At 36.3% G+C, this 12218-nt stretch overlaps 1 protein-coding gene across 1 annotated transcript; it reads left to right on the plus strand.

Moving 5' to 3' along the window:
- Nucleotides 1–7580: 7580 nt before the first annotated feature.
- On the plus strand, nt 7581–10515 carry LOC149046174 (low-density lipoprotein receptor-related protein 5-like). The gene is made up of 3 exons (XM_089206022.1): nt 7581–7638; nt 8578–8688; nt 10349–10515. Exons 1-3 carry the CDS (start codon nt 7581–7583, stop codon nt 10513–10515), a joined length of 336 nt encoding a protein of 111 aa, XP_089062148.1.
- Nucleotides 10516–12218: the final 1703 nt, after the last annotated feature.

Genomic DNA, 12218 nt, shown 5'->3' on the forward strand with positions numbered 1-12218 from the left:
AATGAGGTCCGCTAAAACAAAGCAAAGTACTCATTACCAGCTACAAAATAAACAAATAGCTAATCACACAAGTAAACAGACAATCAGGCAATCGAGCAATCAGAATTATGGACAATTCCATACCGTTAAACGTGGAAGTCGTTATTGGTATTTTACTTGGTTCTCGGGGTAAGTTTTGTTTGCCAGTCGCACTGCAAAGCAATTCAAAACCAAACAAATAATTCCAATCATTTTTTTTTTCTCCACTGTTTTCCTTTCTGCTGGTAATAGGTTGGATCAACAGCTAAAGAACCTTGAGAGCGGCCGGCCAACCCCGAGGGTCTCCTGACAGCAGAATGTATATTGCCTACATCTGCGATTTGCAAGAGAAGCATCGAGAAGACTTGCAATTATCCATGCATGTCAAGTGCTAAGAACGGTCGTTTCTCTTATGACTAATGAAGAAATATGCAGGTAATTCATTGATATGTTTGAGTGCTAACATTCGTCGATAAGACGCCCGATTAGAGCTAACCAACAAATCGTAATGAAATGATTGTAGTGTAGGCTTTCTACGGTATCATTTTGACTCATGTCGTGTTAATCATTCTTTAGATGGACAAGCCATTGCAAAACGGTTTTGTGCGCAAATCACGAAGGCAACGGGAGCCATTAAACGGCTGTTCAAGGAGTACACAGGACAAAACGTTGACATGGTGGGTTGTAAATACGCCTCCATAATTGCGGTTGAAGACGCGTTAAGCACCGACAGTCCACTGTGGAGTGTACTAAACGATAATATCCAACCGCAGTCTGCTGTTCCCTATTGTTCAAAGAGGCAACTCATTGATTCGGTTCACACACGCAAAAGATGCTCAGAGGAAATAGCCACTTAATTACTTATGTCTTTTCTTGTTCTCTTTGGCGTTCCTTTCACCGTATTCTGCATATTTTGGTGTCCTCTCTAACTTTTTTGGGCGTTTTTCTCGACTTGCTTTACGTAATTACTTTTTGTTTTTTTTGGTCTCTCAGTCTCTTTCTTTTCATCCTGTTTTCACGCAAAACCCTCTCTCCACAGACTTAAATCATAACAATTTCCTCTCGTTGACAAAGCTTTAGCTCTGCCGGTATTGTTGCTTTGCGAGTTGATCAGAAAATGTAAAATATTGAGAATTATTGTTCAACTTCAACCTCACCAGTTTGATTTGGCGCTCAAAACGCGGGTTGCAAATTATTTGCCTACGCGGCTTCACAGCTATCAGCCCACGTGAAGCCCTCGTGCAATGCCTAGTTGTGTGCCCGCGGTACGCTACACTGAAGCTCGACACTCGGGTATGCGCAATTCATTGTCATCTGCCGGTGTTTCCTTGCGCACAACTCGATGAGCGAGGTCTATTACGAAGTTCTTTCCACAAACATTACGCTATTGACATTGTTAATCCTCACCGTATGCAGGACGCGTGTCATATGAACTTCGTAAGAGACTTCACTCACCATGGAGTCTCTGTGGCTCCGTAGTAGAGCATCGGAGAGCAGAATCCGAAGGTCTGTAGTTCGATTCCTCAAGGGGACTCAGAAGTTTTCTTTGTCCCACGCTCGTCACAAGACTGAAATCATCTTCATTTCTTAACCGAGCTCAAAACTTACCATCTCTCTTATTTCTCGCTAACTGCTTGTTAATGAAATTGCAACTCTTCGTAAGCGCTTATACGAATGCATTATGAATTCACTCAAAAAATTGTTGTAAATTAATCACACATACATATGCATGCATAGGGAGCCCTGAACGAAAAAAATCTACATATATATGTATATAATTTATTCGCCCGTCGGGAGGTCCGTATTGAGAAAAACTGTGCCCTCTGTCTTGAGTACTCAAGAAAGAGGGCACAGTTTTTTTCCAATACGGACCGACCCCAGGCTGGTGAATAACATTTTAGATTTTACTACATAAATGAGCTCTCACATACATTCATAAAGTAGTCTGGAACATACCAGAAGCTTACAAAAGAACTATTTTAGTAGTATTACTTAATAACTGCGTCATCAACTGCGTCACTTGATGTCAACATGAATAAGCAGTCTGGGGATTTCTAGAAGCTTATATTTACAACAACAATTACTCATAACAATAGATTCTTGCCGAACGAAGTCGAAAGTCGCTAAATATAAATATTCCTTTCGCGATGACAAAAACCGAAAAAAGGAAGAAGGTGCCGTTAACTTTACATAAAGATGCATTTATGAATCAAAAAGTCATTCTCTTTGAATGTTGACGACCTCACCTCGAATCAAGCCAGTAAGAGGGCAAGAAAATTAGGAGCTTGCAACCATCTGGAGAATTCAATTGACTTCTGAATAAACGGGTTCCTATAATTAGAAATTTATTATCACTTAGTTCCATATTGATACTAAATCCAACACGTTCGAAAATTCAGATCGAGAGTAATTGAGGCATCTTATGCTTATTATGAAATTTTTTATAAGACTGTTGAGCATGAAACGTTCAAGGCGTTTCAAATGAGCAAACACCTTTGACGGTGAATAATTCTGAGGAGAAACCCTCCGTAAAAACATAGATAGTTATCAGATAGGTAAACACTGTTCTGTTGGGATAGAAATGGCGAGAATGACAATAACAATTGCAATAATAACGATGATGATACATGTAAATAATAAAATACTTATAACCATACTAATAAAATGATTCATGATAATCTAAAGATGGGTAAATTCTCGTGTAGCTTTAATGTTTCCGAATACCGTTGCTGATCGGCAAATTAGCATGATATTCTTCCTGTTGATCAAAGATTAGAATCATGATATCATTATTCTTTTGAGTCAGCCAATCATGTGAGAGATTCGGAGACAGAGTGCATTGTTTTGGAGCCTTTCCTTCTTCGAAAGACCCTGGGAGAAGAGGGAGGACGAAAAATGAAAAACAGACTTCGGTAAAGTTTCTTTCTTTAATTTGCATTACATCTATTTTAACCACCAATTACTAGCTCAAAAATGTTTAGGTTTATGGAAGATCTTGTTGTAGTTACAGCCCTAAATCTTTCGGGTTCTTTGGAAAGAATTTGGTTAAGTTTAAGGGAAAAGAAATAAAATGTTATTCACCAGCCTAGGGTCGGTCCGTATTGGGAAAAACTGTGCCTTCTCCCACGGTCTTTCGAAGAAGGAAAGGCTCCCAAACAATTCACTCTGTCTCCGTCACCCCTAGCTACCAACCTTGTGAACAAGGCGTAAGTTCATTTTGCTTCCTTAGTCTTCTGGGGTTTTTTTGGGGTTTTTTTTGGTGGTGGGGGTGGGGGGGGGGGGGGTGGGGGAAAGAGAGTGGTGCGAAGGGGAAAAGGGGGATCGATGTCATTTGACTTCCGTTATTTTTCCCTAAAGTTATCTATTACATTATTCCATATGTTCGAGCCTTTCTACTAATCCAGTGTTTCTTCAACTGAGTGTTTTTCTATCTTTGCAAGATGTTCCGTAAACCATCGACATGCGTCACTCGGTGAGCGTTTAGATTAAACTTATCGCCAAGAGATATTGTTTTTCTTATCTTTTCATTATTATTATTCCTTTTAAAAATTGTTCTCAGGGGAAGTGGGATTGGTTAGCCTTTCACTCCCAGTGGTGATCACTATGAATCTTCTTCCTATGATATCCATACATTATTCAGCAGACAGGTGATGAGAATATTCAAACTTATCAGGTAGAGGTTGTTATCTTGATCTAACATCAAATTCTTGTATCCAATTAAAAAGGAAATGTGTAGCACAAAGAGGGGAGAATTAACAATCAGATCTTGAAAGTTAAAGGTTTAACCTCTCCCCAGCCCACCCCTGTTTGCTTATTATCTTTTTTGAGAGTAAGCCATCCAACATATAACATCCGCTCGCTCACGCGATTCTCTTCTTGAAAAAAAATAGAAACGAAGGAAGCATTTTTGTCTTAAAGGCAGTACATCATAAGAAAATAGAAAAAAAGAAAAAAAAGAGAAAATAAAATAAGAAATATTTTGAAATTCTACGGTGTCCCTTTTTGTCGCCAAGAGATGGAAACAAACAGTGCCTTAATATTCATATTTATAGGAGACTATATATGTTGGACATTTTTCTTCTCGGCACCTGTCGGTGAAGTGAACTACTTATGTATTTTGGTTCATTTGCATTGTGGGCGTTAAAATTTAAACTTTTTGTCGGCCGCCTGATCGCAAATAAACATTTGCCCATTACTGATAACTGTCAAAAACTGAAACAAAAACGTTATAGCAAAAAGCAAGACTAATCAATACACACTTGGAAAACAAAAGGAGACCAAACTAAACGAAAAACAAAAACAAAAAACAAACGAAGAAAGAAAAAGCAAAAGGAAATTAGAAACTGTTGGAAATGGGAAAATTGCTTGACAGCTGACGGTTGAAACAGTCTCAAGCCGTCACTAAACTTTATTTGTCACCAGATGGCTTCAAGCTTCAAGGATCTCTCACTGATTGGCTGATTCAAAACAATGATGATGTCATGATTCTAATCTTTGATCAACAAAGAGAATATTATGCTAATTTGCCGATCAGCAACGGTATTCGAAAACATTAAAGCTACATGAGAAGTTACCCCTCTATAGATTATCGTTGTCTATTTTATCAGTATGGTTATTAGTATTTTTATTATTTACATGTATCATCATCGTCATTATTGCAGTTGTCATTGTTATTCTCGCCTTTTCTATCCCAACAGAGCAGTGTTTACCCATCTCATAACTATCTATCTTTTACGGAGGGTTTCTCCTCAGAATTATTCGCGTCAAAGGTGTTTGCCATTTAAAACGCCTTGAACGTTTTATTCTCAACAGTGTTATAAAAAATTTCATAATAACCATAAGATGCCTCAGTTACTCTCGATCTGAATTTTCTAACGTGTTGGATTGATTATCATGACGGAACCAAGTGATAATAAAATTCTAGTTATATAAACCTGTTTATTCAGAAGTTAATTGCATTCTCCAGATGGTTGCAAGCTTATCATTTTCTTGCCCTCTTACTTGCTCCGTTCGAGGTGAGGTCATCAACATTTAAAGAGAATGATTATTGGATTCTGAAATACATCTTTATGCAAAGTTAACGGCACCGTCTTCCTTTTTTTTTTTTGGTTTTTGCTATCACGGAAGGAATATTTATATTTATTTATTTATTTATAAGCGACTTTCGACTTTGTTCGGCAGGAATCTATTTATTCTCAGAGAGACACCTTAGAGAAAGGTAATTTTTTCTAGGCTATTTTTGTACCGTGTGGAACATTGAAAACATGGTAATTCTAAATATTATATAATTCAGTTGTTACCTGCTGACGATGTGCCGTGTATAATTGATCATCGCCGATGATCATCATCCCTATTATTTCGACTCGGTTGTTTTATAGTTATTTTAAAGCTGAAGGTTTTTAGTACCGTACGAGTACTGATTCTGATTCTGATCACGGGGCGACTTCGACAGACATAAGATTATTGTTGTGTTAACACCATTATCGCAGTATATTACGCATTTTTGGGCCAATATTTTTTAGAGTACTTTGCTTCTGTATGTTTTATCTCTGATAAAGTGTTTGTTAAATAAGCGTTGCTTTTATAGTTCTAGATCTAAGTGGTCGTTATAACTTATATTTGCACATTCACCTGTTTTCCTCTTAACGGAAAAAGGAAAAACTGCTGAAGTATTTTGTCTTAAAATAGTACATTAAATAGGAAGAAAACAAGACAACATTGAGGGGAAAAAAAAATCCGTGGGAGAGATCATGCAATTCTGAGGTAATCCACTCATTGTTATCAACGGACAGGAAACGCACCGTGCGCTAGAATATCTAAAAAAAAAGATTTGTAGGACATTTTTCTTCACAGCACCTGTCGGTTAAATTAGCTATTATATTTTGGTTAATTTACATTATTTGTTCTTGGCCGCTCGTTCTAAAGAAAACGGCTAACTACCAATAACTTGAAGAAAAATAAAAGATAAAATGATGGTGATAATAGATAATAATTATTCGGCATTAAAGAAAACATAATAATATTATGACTGGTATTTGTTTTTCTACAATTACAAGTATCATTGTCATTATTATCGTATACACTATTATAATTTTGTTTTCTATCTCAAGAGAACGTTCTTTTTCCCACGAGTAACTGTGTATTTTCACAAAGGGTTTCTCTCTAAAACATTTTGCATCCAAGGTAATTGCTCACTTGAAACGTGTTGAGGGTTGATGCTTAACAGTGCTCAACCCAATTTGATATCAAGAAGTCTCGGTTTTTGTCTAATTCAGTTTCTTTTACCGTGTTGGAATGAGTATCTGTAAGGAGCAGATTAGTAGCAAAATTCTCGTTAAGCTTGCCTATTCAAAAGTCACTTCAAGTGGCTTCAGGAATGGTGTGAAGAACAAGTAACATAGTTACGAATGATTTAATTTCTATTCTTTCGTTTTCACAGTTCTTAATTGATTATGTTTTACTTTTTCAGATTGTACGAATATTTCGAGTCAGATCACTGCCAGGGGGCAAGAAAGGTAAAGTGTTCCTCTTTTTGCTCCCTTACAAGTTTATTATAAATGCCACAATATTATTATACAGGTGTAAGTGACCAGAAATTGCAATACAACAAAATAGATTATACAGGTGTAAGTGACCAGAAATGGCAATACAACAAAATAGAATACCAAAAAAAAAAAAAAATAAAAGTCATATTTTTATCATATGACAGACATATTTCACACGATAGCTTTCATCGACGTTTTTATAATTATTTTGCCCATATTATGGTAGCAGCCGCGCTTTTGCAGTACCATCTCTTTTCTTTGTACAACTCAATACCACTCAAAGCACAGGTAAAGCAATGACTAACAAAGGCCCATACGAGAAGGACATAAGTGTATTTATGCGAGTATGTCGACGTATGTCGATTGATACGTGCGCATGGTACTTCTATACAATGTCCCCTTATCTTTGAGCTGCACTGTGTATATCAGAACATTTCATTGTTGCTAATGTCAACATAAAATCTTCATTTCAAGTTCTGATGGTGAGATATCAAATTGCGCAACAAGTTTTCAAGCGCAATTTCGATCGTTTCTCAATGGCTTGTGACCATAGTAGCATCATTATCATCATTATCATTATTATAATTTCTACAACAACAAGTCTTTATTTCTCACAAAAATGGAATAACAATGAAATAAGAAAAATGATTATAATGAACAGGCAAAATAAACATAGTTGTATCATTTTGGAGCCTAGAGGCTGGAGGAACCGTTAGGTTTTCGAGCTAGCCCTCTACGAATTATTACTAATATTGCTATTATGGTTATTATTTATATTATTTGTTACCTTTGAATTATTGGTTGAAAGTCAATTGTTCACTGTGCTGTATCAGTAGCTTTATAAGTAGCCACATGCAGTCTCAGACGGCCTATTGTTCCTTTATCGGTGGGAGAACTTAACTAGGCAGCACAACAATCAGCGGATTGCTTACTTTCCTACCAAAAGAGGAACAATTTGACTCATTACATTCGATTTTGATTACTTTTTACCTTTTTTTTGTTTCCACAAAGATTGTCATGAATCCCCAGGTTGTTCTACTGCTCCTGCTGGTAGCCGTCCCCTGTACATCTGCGAGTATGTTGCTACTGCCATTTTGTAATGTTTAACTTCAAGTCAACCGAGTGATTCCCTATGAAACCTTATAACCAAAAGAAGTTTGGCATGATAGACGCATGACAAATTCCAACCCTATTCTGAACAGGCTTTTCTGTATCTGAAGGAGACCTTGAAGGAGTTAACCCGTTACTCCAAATTTTGACAGAAATGATACACTAAGTACTTGTAACAACCGGTCTAAACCATTCAACATCTCATGCTGGCGTTAGTCGAGTCAGTTAACTTCTGAATTGTGTATGATGCAGGAAATTTAATTTGTACTCCAATCGTTTTGTGAGAGTTTCAGTAAATTGGAAGGCTTTATCTCTCATCGAGAACAAAGGGAAACTAACCTTTGCTATTGCTATCGTTGTTATTATTTATATGATTATTTGTAACCTTTGAATTATTGGTTGAAAGTCAATTGGTCCCTGTGCTGTATCAGTAGCTTTATCAGTAGCCACATGCAGTCTCAGACTGCCTATCGTTCCTTTATCGGTGGGAGAACTTAACTAGGCAGCACAACAATCGTGTTTGTTGCTATCAAGAAATTGTATCCGGCTACGTTCGGGACGGAGTCAGACCTTCTTAGGCGCCATCCGGAGAAAAAAATTCGCACGGGCTGTTTTTAAGTAAACTTTCAGAAACTATGAATCAACGAATAGGTTATTAAATACAGAAGTCGATAAATTCACAACCATAAACTGAAAGAATATAAAGTGGAAGTTGATGGTTATCAAACTTTGTCTTTGATGAAAAGTCACTGCAAAATGTCAATCACAAAAGATCAATCATTAAAAGTAAACTGCTCAATTCATGAAGTAGCCTTTAATATTCATTATATATTTTTGGTAAGAAATGTACAAGAAGTGCCAACGTTTTGTCACGGTTCATGTGTTTCTTTTAATCATCTGCTAGGAACTTGTCAAGACTATGAGATTGCTTGTGCAAATCAAGAATGGTGTATCCTTGCGTTTTTGCGCTGCGATGGGTACGATGACTGTAGAGATGGATCAGATGAACAATGCAGTAAGTACTGATGTTGATAGGTAACTTCTACTTCTGTACATCTTCTTATTCTTTATATGGGCTTAGCGTAAAAATGCTATTCTCAAAAAGTAATATTAAATTGGAAGGCTAACTCTCTTTTCAAAAATATAGAAAAAAAGCTATATTTTCCAAGAACCACTCATTTGCAAGAACACCTCCAAGACAGCGAAATAAAGCTGTGACGTAAATCATATGCAGAGGTAGTTTTACAAAACTGAACTGGCTATTGGTTGAATGCCGTCACATTGGGCCATCTTTAGATTAAGAACTTTAATGGCATGAAGAAGGTTCTTGCGATGGCCAAAGTCACTTTAAAATCCAATGAAATAAACTGCAACTAGTTGAATGAGATAGCGGCGATTTCATATACGAGATGAACTCCTTTTGTATCTTACCGTTGGAAAAAATCAAATGCATTAGTTTGGAGACCAGAAATGATGATTTGTACTTTGCAACGTAAAATGCTCCATATGATAAATTTTTAAAGCAACCATTATTACGCATGCATGCAGTGAATGAACACTTCGAGATTTCCCGAGTATATTGAGTTCCCCGAGCGTTAGCATACTAATTTGAAAAAAATCTTTTCTAGAAATATAGTCATGCACCTATCGGCATTGCCTTAACTGACTGTATTAATTGACCGCGAAAAGGCGAAAAGGCGAAAACGCGAAAACGCGAAAACGCGAACGGTCCCAACACAGGGGGTATTAAATTGCTAATGTAGAGCTTACGAACAAATTTTTCTTTTACACGTAAACTTTTGTCGCCAGTGCACCATAACCAAAATTTCATATAGCTTAATAGTATTGTAATGATACTAATAGACCAATTGAGTAACTTTTCCTTTTCTTTCATGTTTTACCTGCGCCAATCAGCTGGCAGTAAGTATCATAAATCTAAATCTATCTTTATGTCGTCTCCATGTAATATTGCTCAGATAACCACATGAAAGGAATGGCATATTTTGAACACATCGCTTGTATTTATTTGATTTACATGTAACTATCAATAGAAAATCTAAGGTTGAGGATCTTTGAAGTATTAAAAATGATTTCAAGGGGCGGATTGAAACAACAAAAGCGGAACAAAAACCAAAGTTAGCTGGTCACCTCCTGCTTGATAGGGAGGCTGTATGAGATATGGAGGAAAGAAACTAATCAAACATGTTCATCGATTTCAGTTTATTTTTGTTCCATATATATTTACAAAGCCTTTCCGTCAAGACAGCTGAAATTCACGGATGTTCATGATATCAAAAATAGTATAATGCCGAGTCCTCGTCTCTTCCTTTTTTCAAAATCAGTGTAAAAGTCAAAAGAAGAAAAAATGACATAGAGAGACCAAGGGTCAGCGGCAGCTTTCTCCTTTCTGAAGACAACAGGGATTAAAATTTACTAAGGGAATCTGTGGTAGCAAGAGCTTGCGAGTTGCTCGTTTGTGTGCTTATCGGTTCAAACATATTTAGCAGAGGAGAATTTTGAGGCAAACGCACAACCTCTATATTTGACTCGAGAGCTAAGAAGTATGTCTAAGTTGTTTGGATTATTTCAGGTTTTGTTTGTTTTCTCCCTTTTCTTACATACACAGGCTCAATATTTTATGTCTTTGAATTGAAATAATTTGTATTGTCATACAGGAAAGTGTGCAAACTACGAGTTCACTTGTGCAAATGGAGATTGTCTTGCTAAATACAAACGTTGCGATGGGAAAAGTAACTGTGGTGATAGTTCAGATGAACAGCAGTGCCGTAAGTCTGTTATCGCTGTCACTATTGTCCTAATATTGCAGTCACCTTTCCTGTAGGCTAATAGTTAATTATTCAAGTTGTGCTGTAGTAATCAGGTCGAGATACAAACAAATATTGAGAGCTGTTTCTTCGCCTTCTCTCTCTATCTCTATATTTTCCTTTATTTAATAATAAATCGAATAATTAACAACAATAACTATAACATAGACCGAATAGGCAGAATTAGGCTTGTTCTTACTTATGTTTCTACTGACAATGTAATATGTTTTTCTTCAGTTTCCATTTCAGTTTTTTTAAAGTTACTCAGTTGTTTGTTGTTGCTATTGTTTTTGTTTTTTCAACTGCAAATGCAATAAACAAATCCTGGTTACTACATAATTTGAGATTGTTTTCTTTTCTCTCAATGTACGAAACGTCCTCATGGAAATATTAGCTCGACGTAAGTGTTCTTTTGGATATTTCATTAATTTCTTAACTTTTAAGTGAAAAACAATATGTTCAGTATTAGCTTATTTAATCACCTATTTATTCTATGTCATTTATATTTTTCTGTAATTATTTCAGTGCATTGGTAATCACACTTTTGTCAAAGAAAAGCGTAGCAGCCACCTGATTGAGGCATTCATGCTTGTGGGCGTGGAATTTTTTTAAGAAAGTTTTTTTTGTAACAAAACTAACTATTGAAAGTCTCTAATATACAAAAAATTAACCAAATAAAACTCAATGCGTTTTATGTTGTCCCATAAGTTTTGAAATGAGGATAGTTCGACGTCCTTAATTTCACGTTTCCATGGCGAGGTCCCCTGTTTTTGTATATAATGGCTTTGTTTTATTTGCCCTGGCGAAAGGGATAACAATCTGCTCACAGGTCACCAAGTTTTTGCAACACGACTTACAATAGCTCTTCCTTTTCAGAAGGAGAATGAAAAATAAAACAGTGCGCACCTTTGCTGTCAGGGCGTTAATATTGATCTTTAGGGTATTTTCAAAAAGTACAGGGGAGGATTAAGTCAGCTGCATCATTCACTATGATAATAAAAACTACATGTCCAAAAGAAAAGCATTTAAATATTTTGATTAAATTTCTGGCACTGTATAGGAAATATCTCATTACTCTTCCCACTTTGCTATGCTTTGTTAACACGGGGATGTGATAGCCGGTGATTTTCTTTTCTTTCCTTTCTCTATGTTTTTCATGGACTGCACTTCGGAAACATCAGGAAGTAAGTGCTACTTCAATTTCTTAATGTAGATGTTACTCCTAACATGTCACATGACCAAAAAGCTGCTAACCACTCCCATTCTATACCCTTTCTACGAGCTGAAAACTAATAACGACAAAAGAAAAGATCAGGAGGCGTTGTACTTCATTCAGAAATCGAGATTTGCGTTTCGGCCTGGACAGTAACCCATGTTTCAAGGCCACACACTGAATCCTAAACCTTAATGAATAATTTACTTTAGCCTCCCTTCAGGACTCACTTAATTTTGCTTTTGCATTGTTTTGAACAACAGATGATTGTTAAAATTAGAAAAATAGCTTTATCTTGTGGCATCATATTTAACTTTGAATGCAAGTTAGCTTGGATTTGAGTCCATTCAATGTTAAGGATTTGGTTTTTTTTCTTTCTTATTCTCTGCAAAGGAGATATCAAAGCGTCACCATCTTAAACTTAACGAAACTTGTTTTCGGTAAACGTCTTCAAGAAAGATTTCTCCATACTTCTGTTCCACCGAAAGAAAATCAAAATCGTTTAAA

Source organism: Pocillopora damicornis, chromosome 5 (assembly GCF_964200805.1).
Source record: "Pocillopora damicornis chromosome 5, jaPocDami1.2, whole genome shotgun sequence".
Taxonomy (NCBI): domain Eukaryota; kingdom Metazoa; phylum Cnidaria; class Anthozoa; order Scleractinia; family Pocilloporidae; genus Pocillopora; species Pocillopora damicornis.

Bases quoted from the DNA above. Each gene is read 5' to 3' on its own strand.
- LOC149046174 (XM_089206022.1), top strand. From the start codon at position 7,581: ATGAATCCCCAGGTTGTTCTACTGCTCCTGCTGGTAGCCGTCCCCTGT. The intron at 7,639-8,577 runs GTATGTTGCTAC...ATCATCTGCTAG, and splicing joins CGTCCCCTGTACATCTGCGA to GAACTTGTCAAGACTATGAG. The intron at 8,689-10,348 runs GTAAGTACTGAT...ATTGTCATACAG, and splicing joins TGGATCAGATGAACAATGCA to GAAAGTGTGCAAACTACGAG.